The sequence below is a fragment of the Dermacentor albipictus genome, chromosome 9, assembly GCF_038994185.2.
Source record: "Dermacentor albipictus isolate Rhodes 1998 colony chromosome 9, USDA_Dalb.pri_finalv2, whole genome shotgun sequence".
Classification (NCBI taxonomy): domain Eukaryota; kingdom Metazoa; phylum Arthropoda; class Arachnida; order Ixodida; family Ixodidae; genus Dermacentor; species Dermacentor albipictus.
The window spans coordinates 48,169,448-48,194,274 of record NC_091829.1 but is presented as its reverse complement, the minus strand read 5'-3'; the positions used below and the strand labels follow the sequence as shown (position 1 = coordinate 48,194,274).

The window sequence follows — 24,827 nt, the reverse complement described above, 5'->3', positions numbered from 1 at the left end:
TTGGGTCGGTACTTCTTTAATGCTATCTGAATGAGAAGACGGAGATGAATGCTGAAACAGCCATCAAAAATGTGCTTCAATATTAAGAAAAAAAGAAAAAAGTGATGACTTGCATGGCAAGTACACAGTGCTATGTACATTTAGTCAATATCCAAAGTTGCTGCGTTCCGAAATTAAGTACGAGTTGGCTGCCACAAATTCGATTCAGTTTTACCCCACTTTATTTGACGTCACAGAGTGCCATGAGCACACAGAGAAGAACCACAATAACTGGCTTGATGCAGCTGTGTTATTATGAACAGGTCTGCAGTTCAGTAGTAATGGGAACAAAGGATGTCCGATTTTCAAGATGCATACAACTGGTGCATAAAAGCATCGAGTAGGGCAAAAATGAAGATTTGCAAACTCCTCTCATGGCGAATTTGACAGTGCACGAGCTAGTTCACACAAATAGTGAACAGGGAGTTAGGAAATGTGTCAGACATCCTGATTTTGTTACTGTGCTCACTCCATTGTGGCATGCATAGAAAAATGCGACAACTGGAACTAAACAGTCCAGATGTTGCATGATGCAAAACCAATGTCTTAGCTTCATCATTTTCTGCTTGGGGCAACGGGAGAAAGCAACCCTGAAGTTCTGACAAGTCCCCTTTTGGCACCAAATAGACGATGCATGAAATTTGTTAAGCAGGTTTTCCATGCACATAAGCTTACCCTAAGCAAGACGAATAGGTTCTCTTCTAGTAGCACTGTTGAAGCTGAAAAGTGTGCTTTAAAAATCTCGGATGTTGCGAGAATTGGAGGGCTGCAGGGTTGGTGGCACAGGCTGACCACTTTGACTGCTCATTTACAATTCCAGTGCAAGAGCTCAGCTACCTTGGTTAGGTCAGACGTGATGTATGGAAGAACACACTTGCGGTTTTTGCATGTCATCTATACTGAGCTGTGCAAGAGGACAGTGCTGCAAAGGATAAAGGTAGTAGCCATCTCTGGCCTGCCACCACCTCTGGGGTTTGCCAGAGAGAGCAGATTCAGAGGCCAGGCATGACGTAGGCGATGTTGTTAAGAATCCTGGTGAGCGTTTCCTTTGAACATCCGTTCATCTCTTTTCCGACAGCTGTCAGACAGAGGAGTGGGCCTAGGGCGCAGAGCGTTGAGTCAAGCAGGACGGAGAGACTCCCCGACACTGCTATCTGGCCCTGCAAGAGATAGGAGCAGGGTGTGCTCGTCAAAGCTGAGTGCTCGTCAATGCTGAGTGCTATAGTTTGGTGCAAGGTAAGGAGTAGCAAACATCCACAGTCAAAACCCATTTTTCCTCCTGTTTCTTCCTCCAGGTTACACTGTATTACGCAAAGATAGAACCACTGGTAGAGGAGGTGGTGTAGATCTATTTATTAGAAATCATCTTGAGTTCACCATATTACCACATTTTTTGCCCCTGGAATCAGTCTGGTCTAAGATAAGGCTTTATGGTCTTGTTGTTGCTGTTGGTGCCATTTACGTGCTCCTTACACTGACAGTGATGCCTTCAGTGAAATGAATGATTATACCTACAAAAATTGACTTAACTGCTGTAAGTTGGTCATTTGTGGTGACTTTAATGTGCCTGGGATAGATTGGCTATCACTCTCTCCAACTGGCCATGATAAGGCATTATGTGATTTGCTCATTAGCACAGCACATTTTTTTTTGCTCGACTCAAACCGTGACCACGCCCACTCGCAAAGCCTCTGTCCTGGACCTCATTTTCATAGATGCACAACTAGCACAAAATGGTTATAGCTGCAGTGTCGTCGATGGACTATCTGATCACAAAGCTGCTTTGATTATGCCTAATGTTGCATGCGCGCCTAAGGAGCCATCCTATAGAAACATTCTTGATTTTTCCTGTGCCGACGACAACTCTATTACTGACATGCTTGCTTCATCGTTTGATGACTTCTTATCATGTAGTAATTCTTGCAATGTTGACAGACTGCTGGCGATGTTTTGTGGCACAGTAAAGCATTGCATACATCATTACGTCCCCTTCAAGTGTATAAAGCTCAACAGTCGAAAACCTTGGTACATGCGAGAAATAATCCACCTCATTCACCGCATTAAGAGGCACCAGAAGCCCCGTAGCTTTCCTTCTCCTGATGGGACCTGCCTACTGATGTTCCTAAAAGCTACACTAAAAGCTAAAATCACTGAGGCAAAACATTTTTACTTAAACAATAGAGAATTTTAAAATAGGGGCCCCAAACGTTTTGGGGCCCCAAGGAAATAGCGTCGAAGCCATTGCGCATGCGCAAGACGCAAACTCCGTTTGGGTTTTGCGTTGGGAACGCTATTTTACCGATTTAGCGGGAGCCCAAATAGTGGCCCCAAAAGCTTTGCGTCGGCAAACATGGCGGCACCCATCGAAGCGACGGCTCTAACCTAGCACAAAACTGGGTTCGATTCGCGGTAACGCGTGAAGTTCGCAAGCTAGGAGAAGTGAGTGTGGTTATCGCTTTCTCTCAACTAGCGTGTGTTATGAAGATTGACTCATTAGACGCCGCTGATTTTGAATTCGATTGTGGATTTTATGGCCCGTAGGCCTAACACGGCTAAGCTTGGCCGGTGAAGGCTAGTAAAGTTGGTTTGCTCAAAACTAAGCGCAACTAATTGTTTGCTGCTTACAGAGAATAACCTCTAAATTGTAATTAAACGCGAATACACGCAAGTAAGAATTATTATTCCTATCATAAAATGGTATATTTTATTTGATTATTTCTAATAGTTTTTCTTTGACGTCGTAGTGGCCCTGTCAGCGCAAGACGCTATCCGTAAACTTCAAACCCTATTCTAAAGCTCTTCACTCCTACGTGCCTCAACGCTAACACCCACAAAGCTCTTTGGGGCCCCAAACTATTGGGGCCCCCATTCTAAAACTCCCTAATACTCTCGTAACTTACATGAAAGAAAATTCAGCCAAGTTTTGGAAAACAGTTGTTACTCCGGATCAGAAGCCCTCTTCATTCATTCTCAATGGTGTGCCTTGCTCTGATTCTTCCACCACTTCTCAGGCCCTCAGCGATCACTTCAATTCCGTTTTCACTTTGGACGACGGAACCACTCCCCCTTTTAATACCACCACAATATTATCCCCCTTCCCAATCATAGATAGTAGCTTCCGATGTGCACAACCTATTGCTAAATTTAGACACGAGCGAAGGTTCAGATGGTATTCCAAACATGTTGTTAAAACATTATTCTGAGTGTAGCTCGCGATACCTAACAGTAATTTTTAAGCAGTCATTGGAAACATCGAGTGTACCTCTACTCTGGAAAAATGCTCAAATCATTCCAATTCTTAAGGATGGCAACAGGCATATCATTACAAACTAAAGGCCAATATCCTTGATATCATCCTGCTGTAAATTGTTAGAGCATATAATTCACAAATATACTGCAAAGTACTTCAGCTAACATAACTTTCTATCTTAGGCACAACACGGCTTTCGGTCAGGCTTTTCTACCAAATTACAACTAATTGAATTCACTCACGACATTCCTTCGGCATTAAACTTAAGACGACAGCTAGACGCAATATTTATACTCAAAAGCAATTGATATGATATGTCACAATAAGCTCCTCTACAAACTCGGATTAGTCACTAAACAAGATAAGCTACTTGCCTGGTTAACTGATTATTTACGTTCACGGTCTCAGTTTGTTCATTTTAATCATTCACAGTTGGTCACAATCTACGTGACTTCGGGTGTCCCACAAGGCTCGATCCTGGGACCACTCTTGTTTCTTATTTATATTAATGATGTTGTTGAGACCATTGCTGACTCTTCCATTAAAATAAGATTATACGCCAATGATTGCATGCTTTATACCAGTATATCTACCTGAACTGATCAACAGAAACTAAATGAGGCGTTTTCACTCTTCTTTGACTAGAGCGAGAAATGGCAGATGGCTATTAATTTTAAGAAAATATATCAATTACTTTTACAAATAAGAAACAACCTCGAAGATTTACATATAGTTACAACTGTAATATGCTGGCCAGTACTAAAGAATATAAATACCTAGGCATAACCTTCACGACTAACTTGAAATGGCCCAGGCACATAGACATAATTTGCGCGAAAGCACAGCGAAAGTTGGGCTACTTAAGGCAAACCCTTAATAGTGCGCCTAAGGAATGCAAACTGACCGCCTACAAAAGCTCGGTAATACCAATACTTGAATATGTGTCTATTGTCTGGTCCCATAATCTAGTCTGTGATGTAGACAAACTGAAATGAGGGCAAAAGAAAGCTGTTCAATTTATTTTTCGCTGCTATGACCGCCTTTTCTCACCTTCCTTTTATGCAGCCGCGCTATCACTGTCACCATTAGCAATCAGACGTACGCACGAGCGCATTATTCTCCACCACAAAATAGTTAATCAACAATCCCACATTATATCCCCCACTGTTTTCACAAGTTGTACAATACCCTGTACCAGGCGGACCCATCCCTTGAACCTTGTTCCCCTTAAACCATCCCTTCCTTCCTTCGTTCTTTCCCTACACCATTGAGCTTTGGAATAACCTTGAAGCCTCCTTGAGTGAATTACCTCTTCATCAATTTGTTACTCAACTACCCAATTATGTGTGTTAGTCTTTCTTTGCTTTCAACGATTATATACCCACTCCTACTATGTCTTGCTTATACAGGATTATTTGTAAATAAATAAATAAATAAATAAATAAATAAATAAATAAATAAATAAATAAATAAATAAATAGATAATAATACTGAAGTTGCACATTCGATATGAAAATGCATTTGTTATATCCAATAGTCATTATATAACAATAAATGCTGATATTGACAAAACAAAAAGCCAATGGGTCTGCGCAAAATAAATGCAAATGTACTAATGTCTCGAATGGACCAGCAAAGGGCCTTCTGTTGATTTTGACGGCCTGTAGATATCGCACCATGCCTATACAGTAAAACATAGTTAAACTGTACCGTCTTAACCCTTTCAGAGTCAATGACGTAAATATACAGCGCTGTGAACAAGTCCAAAATGGTCGACGCCATATATTTATGGCACCGTTTACGGCACCTGTACGTTTAAAAAGCTCACCAATTTCCTGACCTTTTCTTTTCTATCATGTGCTGCCACTATGTGGGAATACAGGAATTTCTTTTCGCGCGCCTGCCTCTCTCAGTTTTCGTTGCATGGTTTGTTTTAGAGCTAGCTTGCTCCCGCGCGTCCATATACTATTGCTCGCGCATTTAGCACGCGTGCGGGTGGCCAGCGGTTTAGGTTTTGTCCGCGGTTTAGGTTTAGGTTTTGTTCCGTGGGCAGTTTCGGCTTCTTGAGCTCATAAAACTGATGGCTATCTCGTCACTAATCGCTCAAAGGGCGACCGCCTGTTTCTTGCTCATTTAGTGCTCACAGGGAAGTGCATAGAAAGGATGCCGCTGCGTGTGCTTTTCCTTTTCTTTTCTTTTCTTTTTTTTGAGACACGCGAAAGCTAATCACCTCTGGTTGGCGATAAGATGAAGAGTAGAGAAAGTTTGTCACAAGTTTTGCTTTTTTGACGGGCACACAACCACACAGTTTTCTTGAGTGCGCTCACCTATGCAGTTCGATTATGCTATGGATGTAAATATTAGTGCAAGAGAAGGAACATTTGACACTTGCGAAATATTCTCGTGTGCGCATTTTCTAAGCCTTGAACTATGTGTATAACAATGCATCAAATTTTTTACTCTTATAAGTTTATTTCGTTTTTTTATTGTTGTTATTCATGAATAAACAGTACATATATACTAACGCAAAATATTTTTTTCTCACTTTATGGTCACCCTAGAAAAATTACGTTAATTTTTTTCAGAAATAGGTCACTCAGAAGAATTGGAATCTGCAATAAAAAAAAATCGACCCTGGGCGCTCGCATGCGGTGAAAAAAATAGACCCTGAAAGGGTTAAACAGTAGTTTGGTTCAAATCCCCAACTCAGCGCCCGTTGAACATAATGCATTTTGTATCCACATAAACCGTACCAGCTTATTGCGCATGTATCGGTTAACATTTAGTGTTTCTACTTTTCATCGCAGAATCACGGCAGTACGTCAGCCCAGCAGAGCAACGAGCTTCAGAGATCGGAATGGCCTCCAAGCGCAAAAGCAGAGCGCACTTGGAAGGGTGAAACCACATCAACATCATTTCAGCGCCGTGCCAGAGTAGAAGAGCATTTGGCATGTGGTTGTGGCCAGTGTTGTGGTGTTGTGTAAGCTAGGACAAAAACGGGGTGCTCAGCAAAGAAGAAAAGTTAGACATCGTTCGTGCTGTTGAATGTGGCACGAAAAAGTTGGTGTTGGCACACTAGAGGGCTCTACCGTTGATTAGTCTGTGGCATTTGGAATGTGAAGGAGAAGTTGCTCAGCAATGCTGCTGCAATCGTGAAGATACGTCAGCTATGAAGTTCGTCTTTTCAAGGTTCGACTTTTCGCCATAGTTCCCTCTGTTATTGCTGAAGTGTCGCCTAACGACAGTGACGAGGACGACACAGGAAGCGACAACACTGGTGATTCAGGCCCGACAGTGGCAGATGCTGCTCGTTACATCAGCCTCATGTGGGTGTTTGCCGAGAAGAAGGGGCTGGAGGAAAAGCTGGCTTGTAGATTGAGTGAGTCTGAGGTCGCCATCACCGCTGCTAGCCTGCCTCGGCATCAAACGAAAATACAACATACTTTTGTCGCACGAAGTGATTAAATACTGCATGTTTTCTGGCCTTTCATCACACTCTTTCATAGTTTCATTTTGGCAGGTAAGTGGGTGATCTCGTGCTATTTCGGTTAAGCAGTACTACGGTTTAGTTCATATGTTTTCCGGCCTTCGGCCAAATACAGTTTAACAAGGTTTCACTGTACATGGTATGTGAGCAATGTCACATTGTTGCAAATGAACGTAGCTCCGTCTTTAATGTGCAACTGTGCGATCACTTTTTTGGCTTCTCATTTATCATTGGAATTTGATCACTTTCTGAATGGCCTATTTGGTGTGCAGAGGATGACAAGTGGTAGTTTCTTTTTTCACAACATAGGCAGCAGTAGATACGCTATCATTTTTACTTTTGTTTGGCAAGGCTTTCTACATTACATATGGCTTCATTCATTTCATGTACTGCTGGCCATCACTATACTTTTGGCAACACTAGGTAACAGTGAGCTGCTACTTCTTAAAGTTACGTTGTTGAAATAGTTCATATGATTCAAAACTTAGCCATTGTGGTACTGTTTCTTCAAATATAGAAGAGTCCTTATGGGGTCAAGCCTTTGACTAACAGGCATAGTCAGCTTAGAAACTTAAAATGTAGTAACTATTACTGCTAAAAAAGAATAATGTACCAGAAGCAGCAACCACAAGAGGCATTGTATGTACCTCATGTTCAGTCAGTCGTTGACCGATGGTGCTCAAAGACTCGCCCAGGAGCTTCAGATGAGCAGCTACGTCGACTGGACCAATGCCAAGTGACCGTGGGCCCTCCCCCGTAGAGGCCATGGCTCTGGCATCTTCCTGAGCCGAAACCAGAGTCGTGGCCGGTGTCGCGGCTCCCGAGGGGGCAGCTTTCGTGGCTCCACCTGAAGCCCGTCCCTGTGAGGCCGCCGTGGTGGTTGTGGAAGGAGCGGAGGTCGTGGCAGGCGTTGGTGTGGCTGTGTTCGAAGGCCGTCCGGTGCTGATCAGCATTGAACCTTTGGTGGCCGGAACTTTGGCCTTACGGCGCCATGCCTACAATCCAATGGAGAAAGTAAATATATCCATAGCTAACAAAGTACAAAAATAGTTGACATGAAAGCAGGGACAGTATTATGGGCCATCACTTATGGTATAGGTATTGCTTTCAATGGACACTAATTGCTCAAGCGAACATTTGAAGGAGTATTGACACAAAAATTCTTATCTGGCTTCTTATGCTTTATTAGATAGCTTCTAACTCTGTAATGACAATGTGGTGCCAAAATTTCTAGAATGCATGACGAGTAATCAATAACATAATCCTTTTATGTGACCATTTCGAAATGCACGTCAAAATTAGTGCAGATTCATTGCATAGGGCGCATTGACAAGGGCCTCTCCTTAAGTCATAAAAATCGGAACCACTGGTAACATGCGATCAACTGACAATATGGCCCCAGAAAACATTTAACTACTGGACAAACACTTCCCATGTCCTGAAAAGAAGAGAAAGCTTACAATTTTCTCCTTCTCTGGTAGCATCTTCCAGGCTTCTCCCAGCTTCTTGCTTATAGAGACAAAATCTGGAACATGTCCAAGGACACATTCTTTAAGCAATGGCATTCTCTGCACAGCTTTTACGAGTGTGAATTTATATTCATTCAATGGAATGATGTTCAGATAATCAAAAACTGCCATACTCAACTGTAACTGACATCTACATTATGTGAAGCACTGTGCATTGCAGCACATGATGCCAGTGCATATTGAGCTGGTGGAACCTTAGCGGCCCCAGTCGTGCTTTGAGTTTTCCTACTGTCCACTGTTTTAAGACGTTGAACAAGCAAACTAATGCATCAGCGAGCAAATGAGCAAACATTTACCTTTTCAAGCACTCTACTACCTCATTTAAACTGTCGGGTACAACAAAACGCACGTGCCGCAACATCAGAATATACGTGGCACCAGAGCGAAACTTCATGCTGACTTCATGCTGCTATTCAAGACTGCGCGTTGACACCGTTCATGCTCAATGTGCTTGGCTGGTCCTCCCCTGCTCTTTTGTGAGCAGCCGCCAACCAAAGTGTCAGCTACTTCCCCATCCTTGACTGCAGATGGCGATAGCTGAGCCTCAAAAACAAAGAGGTACAAAAAAACTGGCTTGACTCAGAGAAGAATGCTTCACACTAACGCTGAACGATGTCTATGTCGTGCTGCTTTAGCTTATTTCACTGGGTGGTCCCTCATCATAAGCAACAGGCACTCTGCTTTAGTACTCCAATTGCAAACAATAAAGTAACATAACTTTGTTTTCCCATTTCTTTTTTTCTTGTTTAATAACAACACATATGTCGTAAGGTAGGCTACATTAGAGCCAGCTATTCCAATGAAACTTAATGCGATGCTCCACAGAGTCTGCCGTACATTTCTCATCCACCACAACCGTGTAATAGATAGGCGCTGAAAATATATAACATTCCATGCAAAATATGCAGGTAAATTGGCATGCGTACCCAGGTCAGGGTTGTCATTGACGATCCTGCGACGATATTCTTGGCACCACAACATGTACGCAGTCATGGGCCTCGTCTTTGCTTTCTGCAAAAGGAAATCATAAGCAAATAAAAGCTCAACTACAGTAGAACTCATTCATACATTTTGGAAAAATAGACATGGCAAAGAAACATAGTGCTATCTAGCAAAACACACGATCCAGTGCCACTAAAAAATGTTGCAGTTTCACCCGAAGGGCAAAGTATTCAACTAATACACAGAGTAAGGCTCATAGTTTTATGGGCAGTGTAAATTGCAGTAGACATCCACTTACCAAATAAAGTGTGGTGTTATGCTCCTTAAGACCTTAAGACACATGAATAGAGTTCACTCATGACTGCGCGTAGTTCCCGTCACAACGCATGCATAGAAAGCAGGAAGCACGCGTGCGCTTTTTCCAAAACAAACGTTTTGTTCTATCCCTTGCCTCAACACTTCAACATTTTAAGGCTGGAAACACAGACAAGAAAAATGCATGACACAGGAGCACAATACAAAAGGAATGCAGTGATGATTCCCATGTTGTTCACAGAAGTGACTCATGTGCAGGGTGTGGTGTCAACTTGCATGCTCACACCAGAATTAGCTGACATGTACGGCCGGTCACCCAAAAAGACTTAATTTATCAGGTGGGGAAGATGTGTAGTGGGTGACACTGAGCATCTAAGTCAGTTGCCAGCACCATGCACAGTGACGATGGCAGTGACATGCTGTGCTGGAGAGGGCTCTCATCCGGGCCCTGGAATTCGAGTGTCGAACACGAGAGAATAAAGACATGTCACTCTCCCTTTCAGCTTTCTCCGACAGTAATCACGAAGCATAAGTGACGAGTGCATACTGTCCATTTGTTTGTCTCTGTCATAGCCCTGCTCCGAGTCCTAAAAATGAGGCGTCAGCAGAAACAGTTGTCTCACTTGCAGGACTGTAGAGACCTAACACAGGTTCAGAGGACAGTGTGCTCCTGCAGCTGTCAAATGCTTGTTGTTGTGGCCAGTCCTGCACGAAGGCTTTTTTTTTTTTTTCCTTTCTGACGGCAGAGAAGTCCAAGGTTGTATGTAGGACTTCAGCATGGTTGGGCACAACATGTGCAACGCAGGTGGCCATTCACAGTACACTTTGCAATCACATTGTGTTTGTGAGACTTTTCATCGCTGAAGCAGCTTGCACTTTTCTGTCATTTGGGTGTGGACAAGCCTATGACCCATAAATGTGAGCAGTGAACACGCAGAAAAAGACACTTTTTGGCATCTAGTGCCACCCCAGCATTGGTTAAGCACTGCAGTACAGATTGAAGTGTCCAATTGTGCTCACGCTCATCTGAGCCCCACAGATGAATATCATGCATGTGGCAAACAACTCTGTTGATCCCTTGCAGTATTTTCTACATTTCCCTTTAGAAATACCCTGGAGCGGATGTGATCCCAAATGGCAGATTATTGAATAGGAAACACCCAAAGGGTGAGATGAAAGTGATTAGCTTCTTGCTTTCATTACTGAGTGGATTTTGCCAAATGCAGAGGTGGCATAAAGTTTTGAAAATACTGTAGCAATACCAAGGCACCATGGATCAGTCCCAGTGTGCGCTCAAGAGAAGGTGTTGGGTGCCAGTTCCTTATTACATGATGGGTAAGTTCTGTAAAATCCATACAGACTCTGAAATCTTCTGTTTCGGGAACCACTACCATTGGAGCGCACCACTTCGCAAGTTCATCAACTGGTGAAAAAATTAAATTATAGGGTTTTACGTGCCAAAACCACCATTTGCTTATGAAGCACGTATTAGTAGGGGACTCCGGAATAATTTGGACCACCAAGGGTTCTTTAATCTGCACCTAAATCTAATACACTTCTTTTTTTCATTTTGCTCCCACTGGCCATGGCTGGGATTCGATCTCATGACCTCATGCTTTGCAGCCCAACACCATAGCCACTAAGCAATCATGGCGGGTCATCAACTGCTGAATCAACTCGGGTACTTTGCAACCGCTGTAGCTCTAGCCTGGTCTTCTTGTAGATTGATATGGGAAGTGACCTAATTTAGTCCATCGGTTGTTTTGGAAGCTAATTCCCTCAGCACAGCAGCCCAATAGTCTACCCAGTGACCATAAAAGAGGTTAGACAGGGACGGATTGCAAAATGGGTTAGGTTAGGAATACCAAGGAATACCAGCTGTGCAACTGTATGGCAAAGGTACACTCTATCTAAAATGTTCATTCTGTTCACTATTCTTTCTCTGTCTAACCTGTATACGCACAGGTTTTCACGTGATCAAATGTTTCCATATTTTGTGCACTTGGCATATAAATTTATTATTATCATTTCCACATGGATGTTTGTAAATGCTGTTCTCTGGACAAATTCCACTGCGATGGCTCAATCATGTTCTATATCATAATGCCCAGTCACCACAATATTTTCACATTCCTTGTGTTCTGTCACACACCAGTGGTTCCTTGGCCCCATCAAGATATCTGACAAGGTTTTCTTGCCAAGGAGGCAACCAACAAATTTACACATGTCCGAAACTAAAATTGAACTGAAGATTGAAACTGGCCTGGTGGCTAAGCTCAACAAACATTGAGGCAAGGGAATGGGGGGGAGTTCTTTAAAATTCAGGACAGAATAGAAGCGCGATTTTGAATACAACTGAAGGTGCTCGGTCAAGCTGGTACGTTCACAAAAAAGAATGAAAAGAAATGTGCCACACTGTTTTCGTGCAAGCGCAAATTCGGTAAGCAAGAGTGCAGGCTCACCTCTTTGGCAGGTGCCTTCTTGGATGCGGCTGGTGCCTTAGGTGTGGCAGGTTTCTTGGCGCCCTTCTTGGGAACGGGCTCCTCGTACTCCGGGTCATCGTTGGTCTTCTTGACTGGGCGGCTAGCCTTGGCCCTGGAGGTAGTGCTCGCTTTTCCCCTCGCAGCTGGTGCTGTCCCGCCCCGCTTGGGCGGTGGCCGCCGCTCCTCTTCCGCAATCACCAGGTGGGAGTCCCGTGTGTCGTCATCGTCATCATCATCGTCATCATCGTCGTCGTCATCGTCGTCATCATCATCGTCACTTTCCTCGACGTTGATCATGTCGGCCCTGGGTTCCAAGTGGTGCATGGCTCGCTGCATCATTAAAGAACAAATGCAGCAAGCTTAGTCAGCAGCAGTGAATGACCGAAAAAATATTTTGAATATTTTTTTTTTTCCATGGCTGCACTAGTCAGAAGGAGGACTCTGGGAAATAATAGCTTTACTTGTCTTCTGGTGAAAGAATCCAGGAGCATTCAGAGCTAAGGGAAGACGGAAACAAGTTAAATTACTTCTTTAATTTTTCTTTACAAGACAAAGGGCACATAATTAGAAAATGTGCATATACGAAGGTCTTCCCTCACAATGGGCAACATGTTCCTGTTTTTTTACAATTAGCCCACAAATTTAATTCTGGGGAAGCAAACGGTATAAAAGCAACTTTGAATGTTCAGACTTCATGTGCAAGTACTTTTAAATGTAAGACAGAAGTTTTTCTTTAGGCAAGAAAACTTAGGCAAGGAGAGACTCAATGTGGATAAATGAAAGCAATGATGCTAAATCGCACCTTGTCGCACCTCATCCTAACAAAGCCACATCTGGCACAAAAATACCTTTGTTACATATTCAACACCTTTAATAAACATAGGCACAGATAACGATAAAGCAGATTTTAGATTTGCCGCATTTGTTTGATTGCAATGCTACCTCGATTGTAATGCACACCGAACTTTTCATGGCCAGAAATGGAAAATGCAATAAGCTTGACCATAATGTGCAGCCCAATTTTTATACTTTTAAAAATGCAAAGTTCAGTATTATCAATTGTTCCCTTACCAGACTTTCATGCCAAGACATAGAAAAAGCAACCTCTGTTTGCTTGGAAAATAACACTTCAAAAAACTATGAGGTCGCTGGATGTGCAATTTGGACACCACGGCCTTCGAGATTGGAAGGTGGGATAGGAGATCGGGGAGTGGGATTTTCACCATCTATTACAGTTTTGCTATCACACTCGTATCTAACACGTTTCACACTTTAGCGAAACTTTTTGGAAAAAAGTGTGTTAGGATTGAATAAGTACCGCACTTTGTTATGACTGATAATTTGAACTGACAGCAGTGTTGCCAGTTCAGTGTTGGCATTTTCATCAAAGTGTCCAATACTTGCATACAGCTTTTCTTGACTATGAAGCAAAAGCTATGGGGGCACATGCACTCGTATGCAATGTAGAGAGTTTGGCACTAGTTTTAGTTTCGATTTTTTTGCCCTTGCACAGCTCCTTTACTTTTGAAGGCAAACACAGCTTTGCATGAATTTTTGAAGCTGGTTGATGTTTACAGACATCTCATATGTATTGAGTTCTGAACAGCAACCAAGGCAGCTTGCATCGGAGCCTCGAAGCGGCCATATGACCTCAGCACCAATGACAATGTGCTACCAATGCAGGCATCAGTAGAGTCAGCGCAGCATAAGTCAGCTTGCTAACTCGTTTGACACAGCAACGGTTGTGATATTCAAATAGGTTTGCCTGCTTTCTGCATAGATATTGCGCACATTTGTCTTGTGTGCTTCGACAGCCATTTGTTGCTGGAGTTGGTCTTCAGTCTCTAAGGAGAGCTTACAGGCAGCACATCAAGCGACGAACACTCATGCGTAAAGTGTGCGACAGTCTCATGTGCATGTTAATCAAAAAGGGTAAACTAAAAATACAGAAGTTCGCAGTAGTGAAGCAGGAGTAGATGGAAAGACAGGGAAGTTAGCCAGTTCTCAGACCAGCTGGCTACCCCGTGCTGGGGAAAGGGTGTAAGGGGAATAAAAGGTAACAGAAAAGAGATGTGATAAAGAAAAGGAAAGAAGAGCAAAAAAAAATAACGAGGGAAAAGGAAGGAAAGGAGAATACAGCACAGTTTAAAGTCTGTCTCTAAGACCAATTCTCCGCAAGAAGCACAGCAATGCTTTCAAAGCCTTCTGGACTGAGGACGGTCTCAGCCAGTCTCCCAGGACCCATTACTCCAACAAAGGGCGTTTGTCAAGCCTACCTAACACTTTTGAAAGTTCTTTCCTGGGTGCACTGATGCAGGGACACTCACGGAGAAGGTAGGCGATTGTTTGCTTGCATCTACAGTTAACGCAGGTAGGACTGTTGGCCATTCTAATCCAAAATGAGTAAGCATTCGTGAAGGCTATGCCAAGCCACAAGGGGCACAGAAGCATCTCCTCAGCTCTACATAGTCCTCACAGGAGATGTAGCCATAGATTTGGATCCAACTTGTGGAGACAAGCGTTGGTAAATTCCGTCGAGTCCACTGTGCAAGTGTAAGTTCATGTGCGAACGCCCGAAGCCCTGTAGCTGTGACTGTTCTGGATAATGGTATAGCTACACAGTGGAGGCCATCATGAGCACATTGGGTGGCCTCATCTGCACGGTTGTTTCCGTAGATACTGCAATGGCCCGGTATCCACTGATAAACTATGTTGTGTTTTTTCTCAATTGTGTGGTGATGAAGAAGTCTTATGTAGTTGACAGTCACTTTAGCATATGCTAAAGAGGACAAAGCCTGCCCATTCACGAGACATTACATTAATTGATACTTTCATTCTAATGCGTTGTAACTTCCTATTACTTGTTTCCTCACACCAAAGGTTGTGGGTATGAGTGGCTTTATTGACTATACTTTAATTGCATGTCTCTTCATTAACTTTCACCCTAATTAACACCAAAGGTTGCAGGTTCAGCTTCCACCAAAGCTTGTAGGTTCAAGTGCCTTAATTAAGTATATGTTAATTAACCATGCCTCAATTAAATTCACCATAATTAACACCAAAGGTAATGGGTTTGACTCTTGTCCTTCATGATGTCAAACGGAATCCAACTTGGGAGATATGGCCGGATCGCTCGTGGTATCCCCATGTTGGGTTGAGGGTTCGAGTGCCTTAATCAGCTTCGACTCCCGCTTTAATCAGCTTCGACTCCCACCAAAGGTAGTAAGCTCGACTCTCGACCTTCACAATGTCAACTGGAATCCAACTTGGAAATATAGCCGGTTCGCCCCTATCTCCAAGCGGGTTCGACTCCCAACAGAGGTCAAGGGTTTGTGTCGCTTAATTGACTCTTTCTTAATTAACTGTGCCTTAATTCACAGGGGTTCTGAAATCTTACAAAAATTCTTTGCAAGGGGCCTGTAGTATGCACAGAGGCCCAAAAGCTGGAGCACATCACATCTGCTGGCTGTTCATGGAAATGCAACAATATCCAGTCTTTTGCGAGTCTGGCCAAATACCACAGTAACTAGCAATGTCAAGGTACAAACGTAAGTTCAACCTGTCACCCCAGAATGCTATTCAATGAGTTCCTGCAAAACATAGAAATAAATAAAACAGGATGCGAGTGCATGCTCACCTGTCTAGCTTGCTGGCTGGCCTCGAAGTCAGTGTTACCAGCCGCCACGGCTTTGGCCTGGGGAAGCATTTGGAAAGTCGGCTTTTTGCCCTTCTGCTGCTGCATCTGAATGTGTGGAAGTGGCCTACCATACTCCATCGAATCATCCGAATCTGAATCTTCCTCTGAACTGGTCTCACTGGACTCCGACGACGAACTCGATGAGTCTGGTGGAAAAGGGGAGGATAAGGGGCAGGTCAGAATCGTATATGTCCAGAAAAATCCATTTGCTTTGGCACCAGTCATTAAGAAGCAATCGAGGGCTTGCTTCTACACCACCACACAGAGCATGTGGTTTAATGGTTAATGAAGCTTCCCATTGCTTTTAACCATTAAATTTAGTCATACTATTTATTTTAGCTCAATCCTAAGGAGAAGGTAACTCACGTTCGCATCCTACAGTAACCTTCTTCTACCATCTTATTCTGCTGACAAGTCTTTTGCAGCCATTGAGTTCTGGAACAAGATCCCATTAGGTATCAAGCAAATAATGATCTTGATAATGTTGAGAATCTTTATTTCACATTCAGTACTTGCATATAACAAAGACAATTGATCATTCATTATCGCTTTTTAGACAAAAGCTTTTTTCTATGTACTAACACCTTAAAGGTTTTGTGATCCAAATGGTGTCTTTAGCTTTTGTTGTGTTTACTACTATCTTTGTGCCCTTTGTTACTTGATTACTCGTATAATATGTCTTTTACTGGTATTTTCCATGTATTAATTTCGTTATTATTTTATCTTATATGTTATGCTGTACTGTTGCACCATAGTCTTAAAACTAAGTTCTTGTAATCTATAACAGGAGTTCTTCTGTATACTCGCATACCTATCCATGTATTTGTACACACATTGTATGACTAAACGAATGATTGATTGATGCCATCTTGCAAATCTCATGCCACAAAAATTTTTCAAATCCTTTAAGTGCAGTTATTGCACTGATATGTGGCTTTCTCTTTTTCCGCCTCTTCTAGCACACTGGAAGCTACACAGAGAAGCCATGGGGGGCAAACCCCCCCCAAAAATTGAGTGTCCTTGTGGTGAAAGGGCTCGTCGCAGCACCCCAAGGTAACCACTGTAGACTACACTACACGCCACCGCTATCTCAAAGGCTATGTGCAGTCAACGTAGCTATGCACAACTGTTGTGCATAGACAGGTAGTGCAAAGGTGAAATGATTTCTCTGTCTTTTTGAGATCGCTGACATGTATATGCTTCCTTTATTTAGCTAAAGATTGGCAATTATGAAGCATTGAGAATGTCCCCACGATCGTGAAATAAGCCAGTCGCTGTTGGTGGGTGTAGCTGCTTGCAATGACGCTGCGTGACGACATTGCGAAAGTGAGATCAAGCAATTTTTTGCTTTTTTCAACACGGAAGTGTGAATTTCCTGCTACATGCAGTGCACTAATATTTGGCTCACATGTTCGCAAGAGCCTCTTGTACAGATCGGCAACATTCCATTACTATATTCAAAAAGTGTTTCAGGGGCCCTTTAACACTGAATGTAATTAATTTTGACGCAATTTCTTCTTCCTCGTGTATATGCTCCACATGAAGGCTGCTAAAATTGATGTGTTCCTCAATTGCCTTTTGGTACTGCATGACCAAAAGTTTAATGTTATGTGAGGATATATTCTTCAATTGTACTGTCATATTACTACATTAAAGATGTTTTAAAATCTAGTAAAGCAGATCTTGCACTCTTTATTTACTCCAAATGTCTTCCAGATTTGAAAACTGGAATGTGAAGATCAAAGAAAACAAGCAAAATTACTGCAGTAGGTTGAACATCCTCGCACCCAGCAGGCAAACTGAATGCAAGCACGTGTCTGTCTTTGGTGATGACTGGCCAATGACATGTACGGTACCTTTATTTATGCTTTGGGCATGCACTCTGCTGTTTGCATTTCATTCGATGCAGATAGTACTTTGAATGCTACTGCCCTGCATGAATTTTGGAATACGACAGGCAAATGCAGACACATCAGGATTAAATTGCCGCCAGAACACTCGCCCCCACTGGATCAGCCAACGCAGGCCCGAATACACTGCAACAAGAGCTCCACGTACTTTCGTTGGGAACAGGGCCACTATTTTCACTCCATCACTTTTGAGGACACTTTCATTTTGGTGCAACACAGTGTCCGGCATGATGATTCACTATAGTAGTTACGGGCACTTTGTCAATTGGTTAGCCAATCAACGTGCAGTGAAAGTGATCCAAAAACCCAAAAGTGACCCCAAAAGTGATCCATGGAGAATACAGCTGCAGCTCAATCAAGTGTTGACGACGAAATGGGACCAATATCAGGCAAGCAGACTGGAAATGCTCCAGCCAAGAAAATATGTGTGACCAGGTGCTGGTACATCCCTGCTATGTCGCAGTAATGTGACAACACATATATGGTTGCTGATGCTTGAGCACAAGAGGAAAAGAAGCAAATGGGTCACATTCACTCTGATCCTGATTTGCTCACTCTGCTTTTTTCTAGGGCGCCAGTTTTATGTAACGATCGCGTTAACTTGGTGCAGCATGCTAGGCGGGCGGCCCGTCATCTATCCACATTTCGTAAATGTGAATAAATTCCTTCCCTCTCTCTTTATACCAAAGACGCGATCCCCTTTTCATCTGGCCAAGAATCGTGTCCGCCCTTCACAGTGAAACGTGAGTGTCTGTGCTCGCAATCTAATCGCGGCCCGCGAGATTAACTTAAAGAGGCTTTGATTAATTGATTCATGTGGTTTAACGTGCCAAAGCAATTGTGGGGCTTAAAGAGGCCACGCTGAGGGTCGCGGCTAGCAGAAAACGTACCGTCCGCGACGTTGCTGGAGCCGTACAACTGCTGGTGCTGAGCCACAGGCACCGCTTTAGGGGCCGTCGGAACGTTCAGGTAGCCGGACTCCTGGATGTTCTGCAAGTTCTTCAGGTGTATCACCCCGTCCACGGCCCTCGCCTTGACTGGGCTCGCCGCCGATTGCGCCGCTTTGGTCGCCGCAGCCTTGGTGATCTTGATGGGAGCCACTTTCTTCTCCGGGGGCTCGACCAGCGGGTCCGGCTCGTCAGACCGCGGCCTCTTCTTGCCCTTCGAAGGTGCGTCGTTCAGGTCGAACGCGTCCCAATCTTCCATTTCCATTAACTTGGCCGACTTCTTGCGAACACGACCCGATCTTGAGATGCCGCCGCTAGCCATGGTTTTGTCCTTTTCTTCCTTCCTCAGGAGGATGTTTGACGAACCGGCTAGTGGTCACCCGAGAAAAGTGAAAGTCGCCCTGCACAAGCAATTTGAACAAGTTTGCGGAAACTGAGCCTCGTTTAATGATGTCGCCCGACGACGCTTTCAGGTTTTCTTCGAGAGAGTCCCAGACGGAGGGTGGAATGATTTTATGAGCTTCGATGCGAGAGACTTGCGGACCAAACTCTTGTAGTGCGCGCCGCGCGCAGTACCTGATGAGTAGGTCGCCGCCACAATGACGCCATAGGCACTCGGATCCCGCTAGCTGGATAGCTCGCTCACAGGACGTTTGAGCGGAGAAAAGTAGCGCCCGTGGAGCGGTAATCACAGCAGGAGGTTAATTATGAACTGCGCGACGACGCGTCAGGACGATTTGCGACGTTGAATTCTCGTCAAAACAACAACAAAAACAAAACCGCCATGCGCCGAACGACATGGCCGGAAAAATGAAGCTCGAAGTTTCGTATATGCAAAACGTGTTCAAAATTGGCCGTACAAAAATTTTAAATGTAAAGCGCAGTTGCATTTCTTCAAACTTTGCTGCTGAAATGTTTGTGCAAATACCTTAGTATTGCATTACAGACCTTTTGCGCTGTAGGACGAGACGTTCATTTGAGGGAACGCCAGTCATTTGTGCGCAGGCGCGAGTAAGAGCGGGCGCGAAAGAGAAAATCTGGGTGCTTTTGCTCCTTGAATGTGCAACTCTGCCTAGGCACTACTGTGCGACTCTGCCTAGGCGGTAGTGCTGAACCAATGCCTTGTGGCTGAACATAGCATCGCAAGTTGGCGGCTCGATGCAATTAAATTTATTCAATCGTGTTGTTTGCTAATTAAAAGAACGTGTCACTATTTCGCATTATTGGCGGCGCCTCCAGGACACCAAAGCGGCAACGGGGACATCAAAGCTAGAAGCCGGACTGGTCCGTGGGTATAGCGCTCGCAGAGGCCTGCGCGTGCCAGGGGAGTATCAGCTGTCCGCTATCGCGGACAGTCAATTTTTTATGCCAACACCCCCTGGCACGCTTCGGCCTCCGCGGCCCCAACCCACAGGCCGCCCTGCTTCCAGCTTCGATACCCCCGCTACCGCTTGGGTGCCCCGGAGATCCTGCGCCGACTGCTTTAATATAACCTCATGTGCTCTCCTGAGGCCTCCGTTTGCCGGTCACATGTGCCCTCCTGGAGCAGTGCTTGTAAAAAAATGCAATCTATCGTCGCGACTAACAAAAGAACCCGCGACTTATACCACACAGTCAGAACTTCTCCACCGTAGTGCCTAGGCAAAGTCACATATTCAAGGAGCAAAAGCCCCCAGATTTTCTCTCTCGCACCCGCTCTTACTCGCGCCTGCGCAGAAACGTCGAGCGCGGTCAAAAGCACCACGCCCCGCTGTACTTACTAGCAATTGTAAAAACGCGACCCGGTCAGCGCCAAGTTGTAATAGACGTTGTTGTTGAAAAATTGCTCTGCTATTTAGGTACAAAACGCGAACTGCAATTTCTTGCATCAATATTCGATAAGGTAACGTACTCAGAATCGCTAAAGGCGGCTAGCCAACAGTGTTAGTTGATGCTCTGTCTATGCGGACGGTATGTCGGGAACCGACATTAGAAAGTGCCTCATTAGAAATTGAGTTCTCGTATTGCTGTTCAGCCTCGATGTTGAATAAACTAATATTTTTGGAAACAAGCACGTGCATGAATGAATTATAGGGTTTTACCTGCCAAAATCACGATTTGATTATGAGGCACGTCTTAGTGGTGGGCTCCGGATTAATGCAGGGGACACGGGCGCTTTTGCATTTCGCCTCACCGAAATGCGGCCACCGCGGCCGGGATTCGGTACCACGACGTTGTTTAGCAGCGCAAGACCATCGCCGCTAAGTTACCACGGCAGGTGCACATATATATATATATATATATATATATATATATATATATATATATATATATATATATATATATATATATATCAGTGTAGGAATTACGCTGGCCCCGTAGGAATGACTTCATTAAGAGAGAGAAAAATTTATTTACAGAAAGGCAGAGAGGTCGGCCTGAGCTATAACTTGCTCTGGCCTGCTACTCTACACCGGGGAAGAGGGACAGGGAGGGAAAGGGCTGATGAATGATGATGGTATAAGAGATGCGTATATACAAATTCACAGAGTTGAGGGCTTTCTAAAGCCCAGTGGCTTGGAGAAAAGCCATAGCGGCTCTTGTTACCAGGGCCGCGCTGCTTGCATTAGGCCAAGGACCTAAAAGAAACTCGTCCGATAGCGGTCTCTCATGGTTCTTTGCAATGGAAGAGACAAGTTGCTGTCGTTCTTGCGCGTTAGGCGGGACACACACAAAATATTAAAGAGCACGACGTATGTTATTGTTTCTGCTGGTGGACCAGCTTTTATTGCGCAAGCAATACTCGCACTTTCGGCCCATCGGTGGTCGTGGCGCCTCCTTACGCAGCTGCGCGTCACGTGACCGTGTGACGTCACGCCAGACCGAGAAGTGTAGTTGGAAGGAACTTCCTTCCAACTACACCCGTTGCCTACGTCACATTTTGGCATAAAAACGACTTGCGGCTCTTGCCCGCTTTTAGTGTGATCAAGGAACCCGTACGGGTCCCGGAACGTCTCTGTGTTGTTTTTTCCCCTTGACTTGGTCAGTGGCCGCAATTTCTTCGTCACGACGCACTGTGAAGCGGCCGCTTACTTGGGCACGGTCCGCTTGCACAGTTCTTTCGCACGGAAGAACTGCGCGAACCGCGCACGGAAACGCTGTAAAAAGAAACGGCAACACGCCCAGCGGCAGCGCGCTGGCAAAATTACGACTACTCCCATTACTCTAAAGCAATGAAGCATTGCATACCCCCTTCAGCAGTTGTAGTGGTTTTCAACAGCTTCGCTGGATATTCACTTTCTCACGGCTCGGATGGCAAGCCATTTTCTTTTCTTTTTTTTTTGCTGTCCCTCAAAATATACGCACAGAAACCAGCAATGACTGAGCGTAACCCGCATCGATCAGCCTCATTCCTTGTTCGGCAAAACTCGAGGCAACCAAATGGTGGCACGACTTCTTTTGGTCCTTCTTGAAGCACAGACTAGCAATTTAGAGCGCGCCGAGTGGTAAGGGAGAGGGTGTTTACTTTGCACGTGGGTCATAGTGCCAACAAGAGTGATCATCACACAGCGACATGCGAAGTTCCAGAAAGCGCGGGTTTTCGAAAACAAATTCGCCGCGATTGTTGAAGGTAGTAACATTTATTGGCCTTAAAATGAACATTTCGGGGTTAAGAAGCGGGCAATCTTGACTAAAAACTGGAACGGATTTGCGCTAGGACAGCATTTCGTAGTAGAGGCGATTGGTTGAGGCACGCGTTAATACAGGCGGAATGTTCTGCGGAACTGTAGTAAAACAGTGTGACCGCTCACTGAATGCACCGAAGAGAGCGAAACAGCTCAGACCCTGCTCCCGTAGTCACGCCGACCCTCAAGCTAGGAAGATGTGACGCCACTAGCGGACAGTTTCTTTCGCTGCAACACTTATATTATTACGACAGACACAATCACTATTTCAGTTCGACCATAGCCGTCACCCGGATGAGCGGAACCAAATGCCCCCAGGACCGAGCCACCGGTCCTGTTGCAAGGTCTACAACGCCTGACGACGCGGTTTCGAGAGTGCGATGAACGTCTGGGTGGAGCACATGATGCAGGGTTTGCCAGCCATAACTTGTTCCTGTTTCGATCTTGCTCCAGCCGCGTCTTCGAGCAAGCGAATCCACGTCAGGCGTTCCTCTTTGCCCGCTTCGTCCACGTAGTGGATGTGCAGGTAGGAGATGGACGGTATCTGGGCGGCCAGCGCTTTGATCCTCTCCTCCGCGCAGCTGGACGGCAGATGAGTGTTGGACAGGAGGCACAGGCGCTTCAGAAACGCCGCAGGGTACAAGGCAGTCTGCAAAAGACGAAGTGCGAGCTTTTGGAGTGCTGGCGACTGTGGAACCGAGATAATGAAATACAGCGTTTCACAGACGAATATTCGCCACATCTCTTAAGATACAGCGAAGGTGAAGCCCGCGGCATGGTATACGTTTGACAACGGTCGTTGCGAAAGGCGCGTCACTCGGTATAACATTGCAAGTGCGTTCACACTTACGAAGACAAAAGGCGGCCTAAATCAAAGGCTATAGCAACTTGTAGCGACATGAGCGCTCAATTGCCAGCCCCGCTCCGTGCAGGACGCTAGCTAACACGCGTACAGCGTTGCCGAGAAAGACGTTATTGCAATCATCCTTGATTTTACTCACGCGTTTGCTCATATTTCGTGTAAACATAACCTATATCATGCACGTAAAACAATTCTGGCCCAGACGTTTGAACGCGGTAGTGCAGAAACAAACTTACCACGAAGTTTGCGTCGTAGAAATCGATGTTTGCGAGCTTGACTACGAGGGAGCGGAGGCAAGTGTTAACGTTGGTGCACAAGGCTTTCGCGAGTGACAGGTAGTCGAAGCGCGGGTTGTCACTGACGTCGATGAACCGCAGGAAGGGCACCTGACAGTGCTGGAGGAAGTCCAGCGAGGCCAGGTTCGGAACGTTGCAGAGAGTGAGACAGCCGTGGCCCCTTCTGACGCGGAACACGGTCATGTACGTGGTTTCGACGAGCAGCTGCTTGTTGCAGGAATCGCAGCTCTGGAGGCGACCGCCCGCGTTGAAGCGGATGTCCAGGTCTTCGATGTCGCTGATGGCGACTGCCAGCCGGAGCACCGCGCCGCTCTGGCGCATGCCGCAGGGGGGCAGGCACAGCGCGCGTAGCCGCTGCAGAGCGTGCGTGGCCAGCAGCTCCGTGAAGTCGACGCCGTCGCCGAAGTGAAACGAACTGACGTTCAGCTCGGTGAGGCCGGAAAACCGGGAGAAGAACTTGCGCAGCGCCGCGTCGCACGCGGTGCCGACGGCCGGATACGCGGTGTCGTCGGGACTTTGGGGAAAGAGCACGACGCACAGGCTCCGCAGATGGCTCCAGTCGTACCGGATGGCGGCGTCGTGCAACTGCTCATCGAGATCCGGCGTGGCGAAGGCGACCAGGACGACGGGGTCGCCATGGAGCACCGGGATGGCCGATCTGAACAGGTCGCGAAGGAGGGCGTAGTTCAGGCTGTTCTGCCTTTTGCGGTACACCACGTTGCCGAGGATGCCGGCGCAGTACGCCAAGTTGAGGGGCCAGACAGGTTCCGGCCGCGTCGGTAACGGCGCTTCGCACGTTAACGTGAACATCTCCAGATTGCTCAGGCTTTCGACGGCGCGCACGCACGTCGCCACGTCTACGTCGGAGCGAACAGGATGCACCACGTGAACGTGAAGGTCGGTCACGTGCGGACAGTACGCCAAGAACGCGGAGAGCACTTGCACGTTCTCTTCGCCCTCGACCTCGACGAACACCTTGCGAAGTCCGGTCTCCCGTTTCCTACGCCCGTTCGCCACGTGATTGATATGCCTGACCTTGATCAGTTGCTCTTCGGCGTCCTCCTTGCTGTCGACGAGCGAGAATTCGAGGTGAGTCACGTTCTCCAACGACCTGAGCAGGCTGTCCAGAAGAAAGCTCGCACTTAGGGGACACGCAACGCTCCTGAGAGTTTGAAGCTTTTCCAGTCCGGATGTATACCACAGGATGTCTCCCGGGTTCGCGACGATGCAGTTAGATACGTTCAATTCCTGGAGGTTGCCTTGCACTCCTTCTATGTGGAGTCTAAGCATCGCCTGTCTGGCGTTTGCGGGCAACTCGTATGACGCCATCGTGGGCTTGTGGGGGATGCAACTAGCTCAGTGAAGCGCGAGTCGGATACTGAGCGCACCACATGGCCGCCACCGC

The 24,827-nt window shown here is 45.6% G+C and overlaps 2 protein-coding genes across 2 annotated transcripts; both read right to left on the bottom strand.

Moving 5' to 3' along the window:
- On the bottom strand, nucleotides 1-19,411 carry LOC135916199 (HMG box-containing protein 4). The gene is made up of 7 exons (XM_065449484.2): nucleotides 18,543-19,411; nucleotides 15,683-15,888; nucleotides 12,025-12,375; nucleotides 9,232-9,316; nucleotides 8,237-8,301; nucleotides 7,424-7,771; nucleotides 1-1,199 (listed from the first exon to the last, which is right to left on the bottom strand). Exons 1-7 carry the CDS (start codon nucleotides 18,919-18,921, stop codon nucleotides 1,032-1,034), a joined length of 1,602 nt encoding a protein of 533 aa, XP_065305556.1. The 5' UTR covers nucleotides 18,922-19,411; the 3' UTR covers nucleotides 1-1,031.
- Nucleotides 19,412-22,200: 2,789 nt separating this feature from the next.
- LOC135916198 (uncharacterized) lies at nucleotides 22,201-24,827 on the bottom strand. Its single transcript, XM_065449483.1, has 2 exons — nucleotides 23,363-24,827; nucleotides 22,201-22,913 (listed from the first exon to the last, which is right to left on the bottom strand). Exons 1-2 carry the CDS (start codon nucleotides 24,749-24,751, stop codon nucleotides 22,611-22,613), a joined length of 1,692 nt encoding a protein of 563 aa, XP_065305555.1. The 5' UTR covers nucleotides 24,752-24,827; the 3' UTR covers nucleotides 22,201-22,610.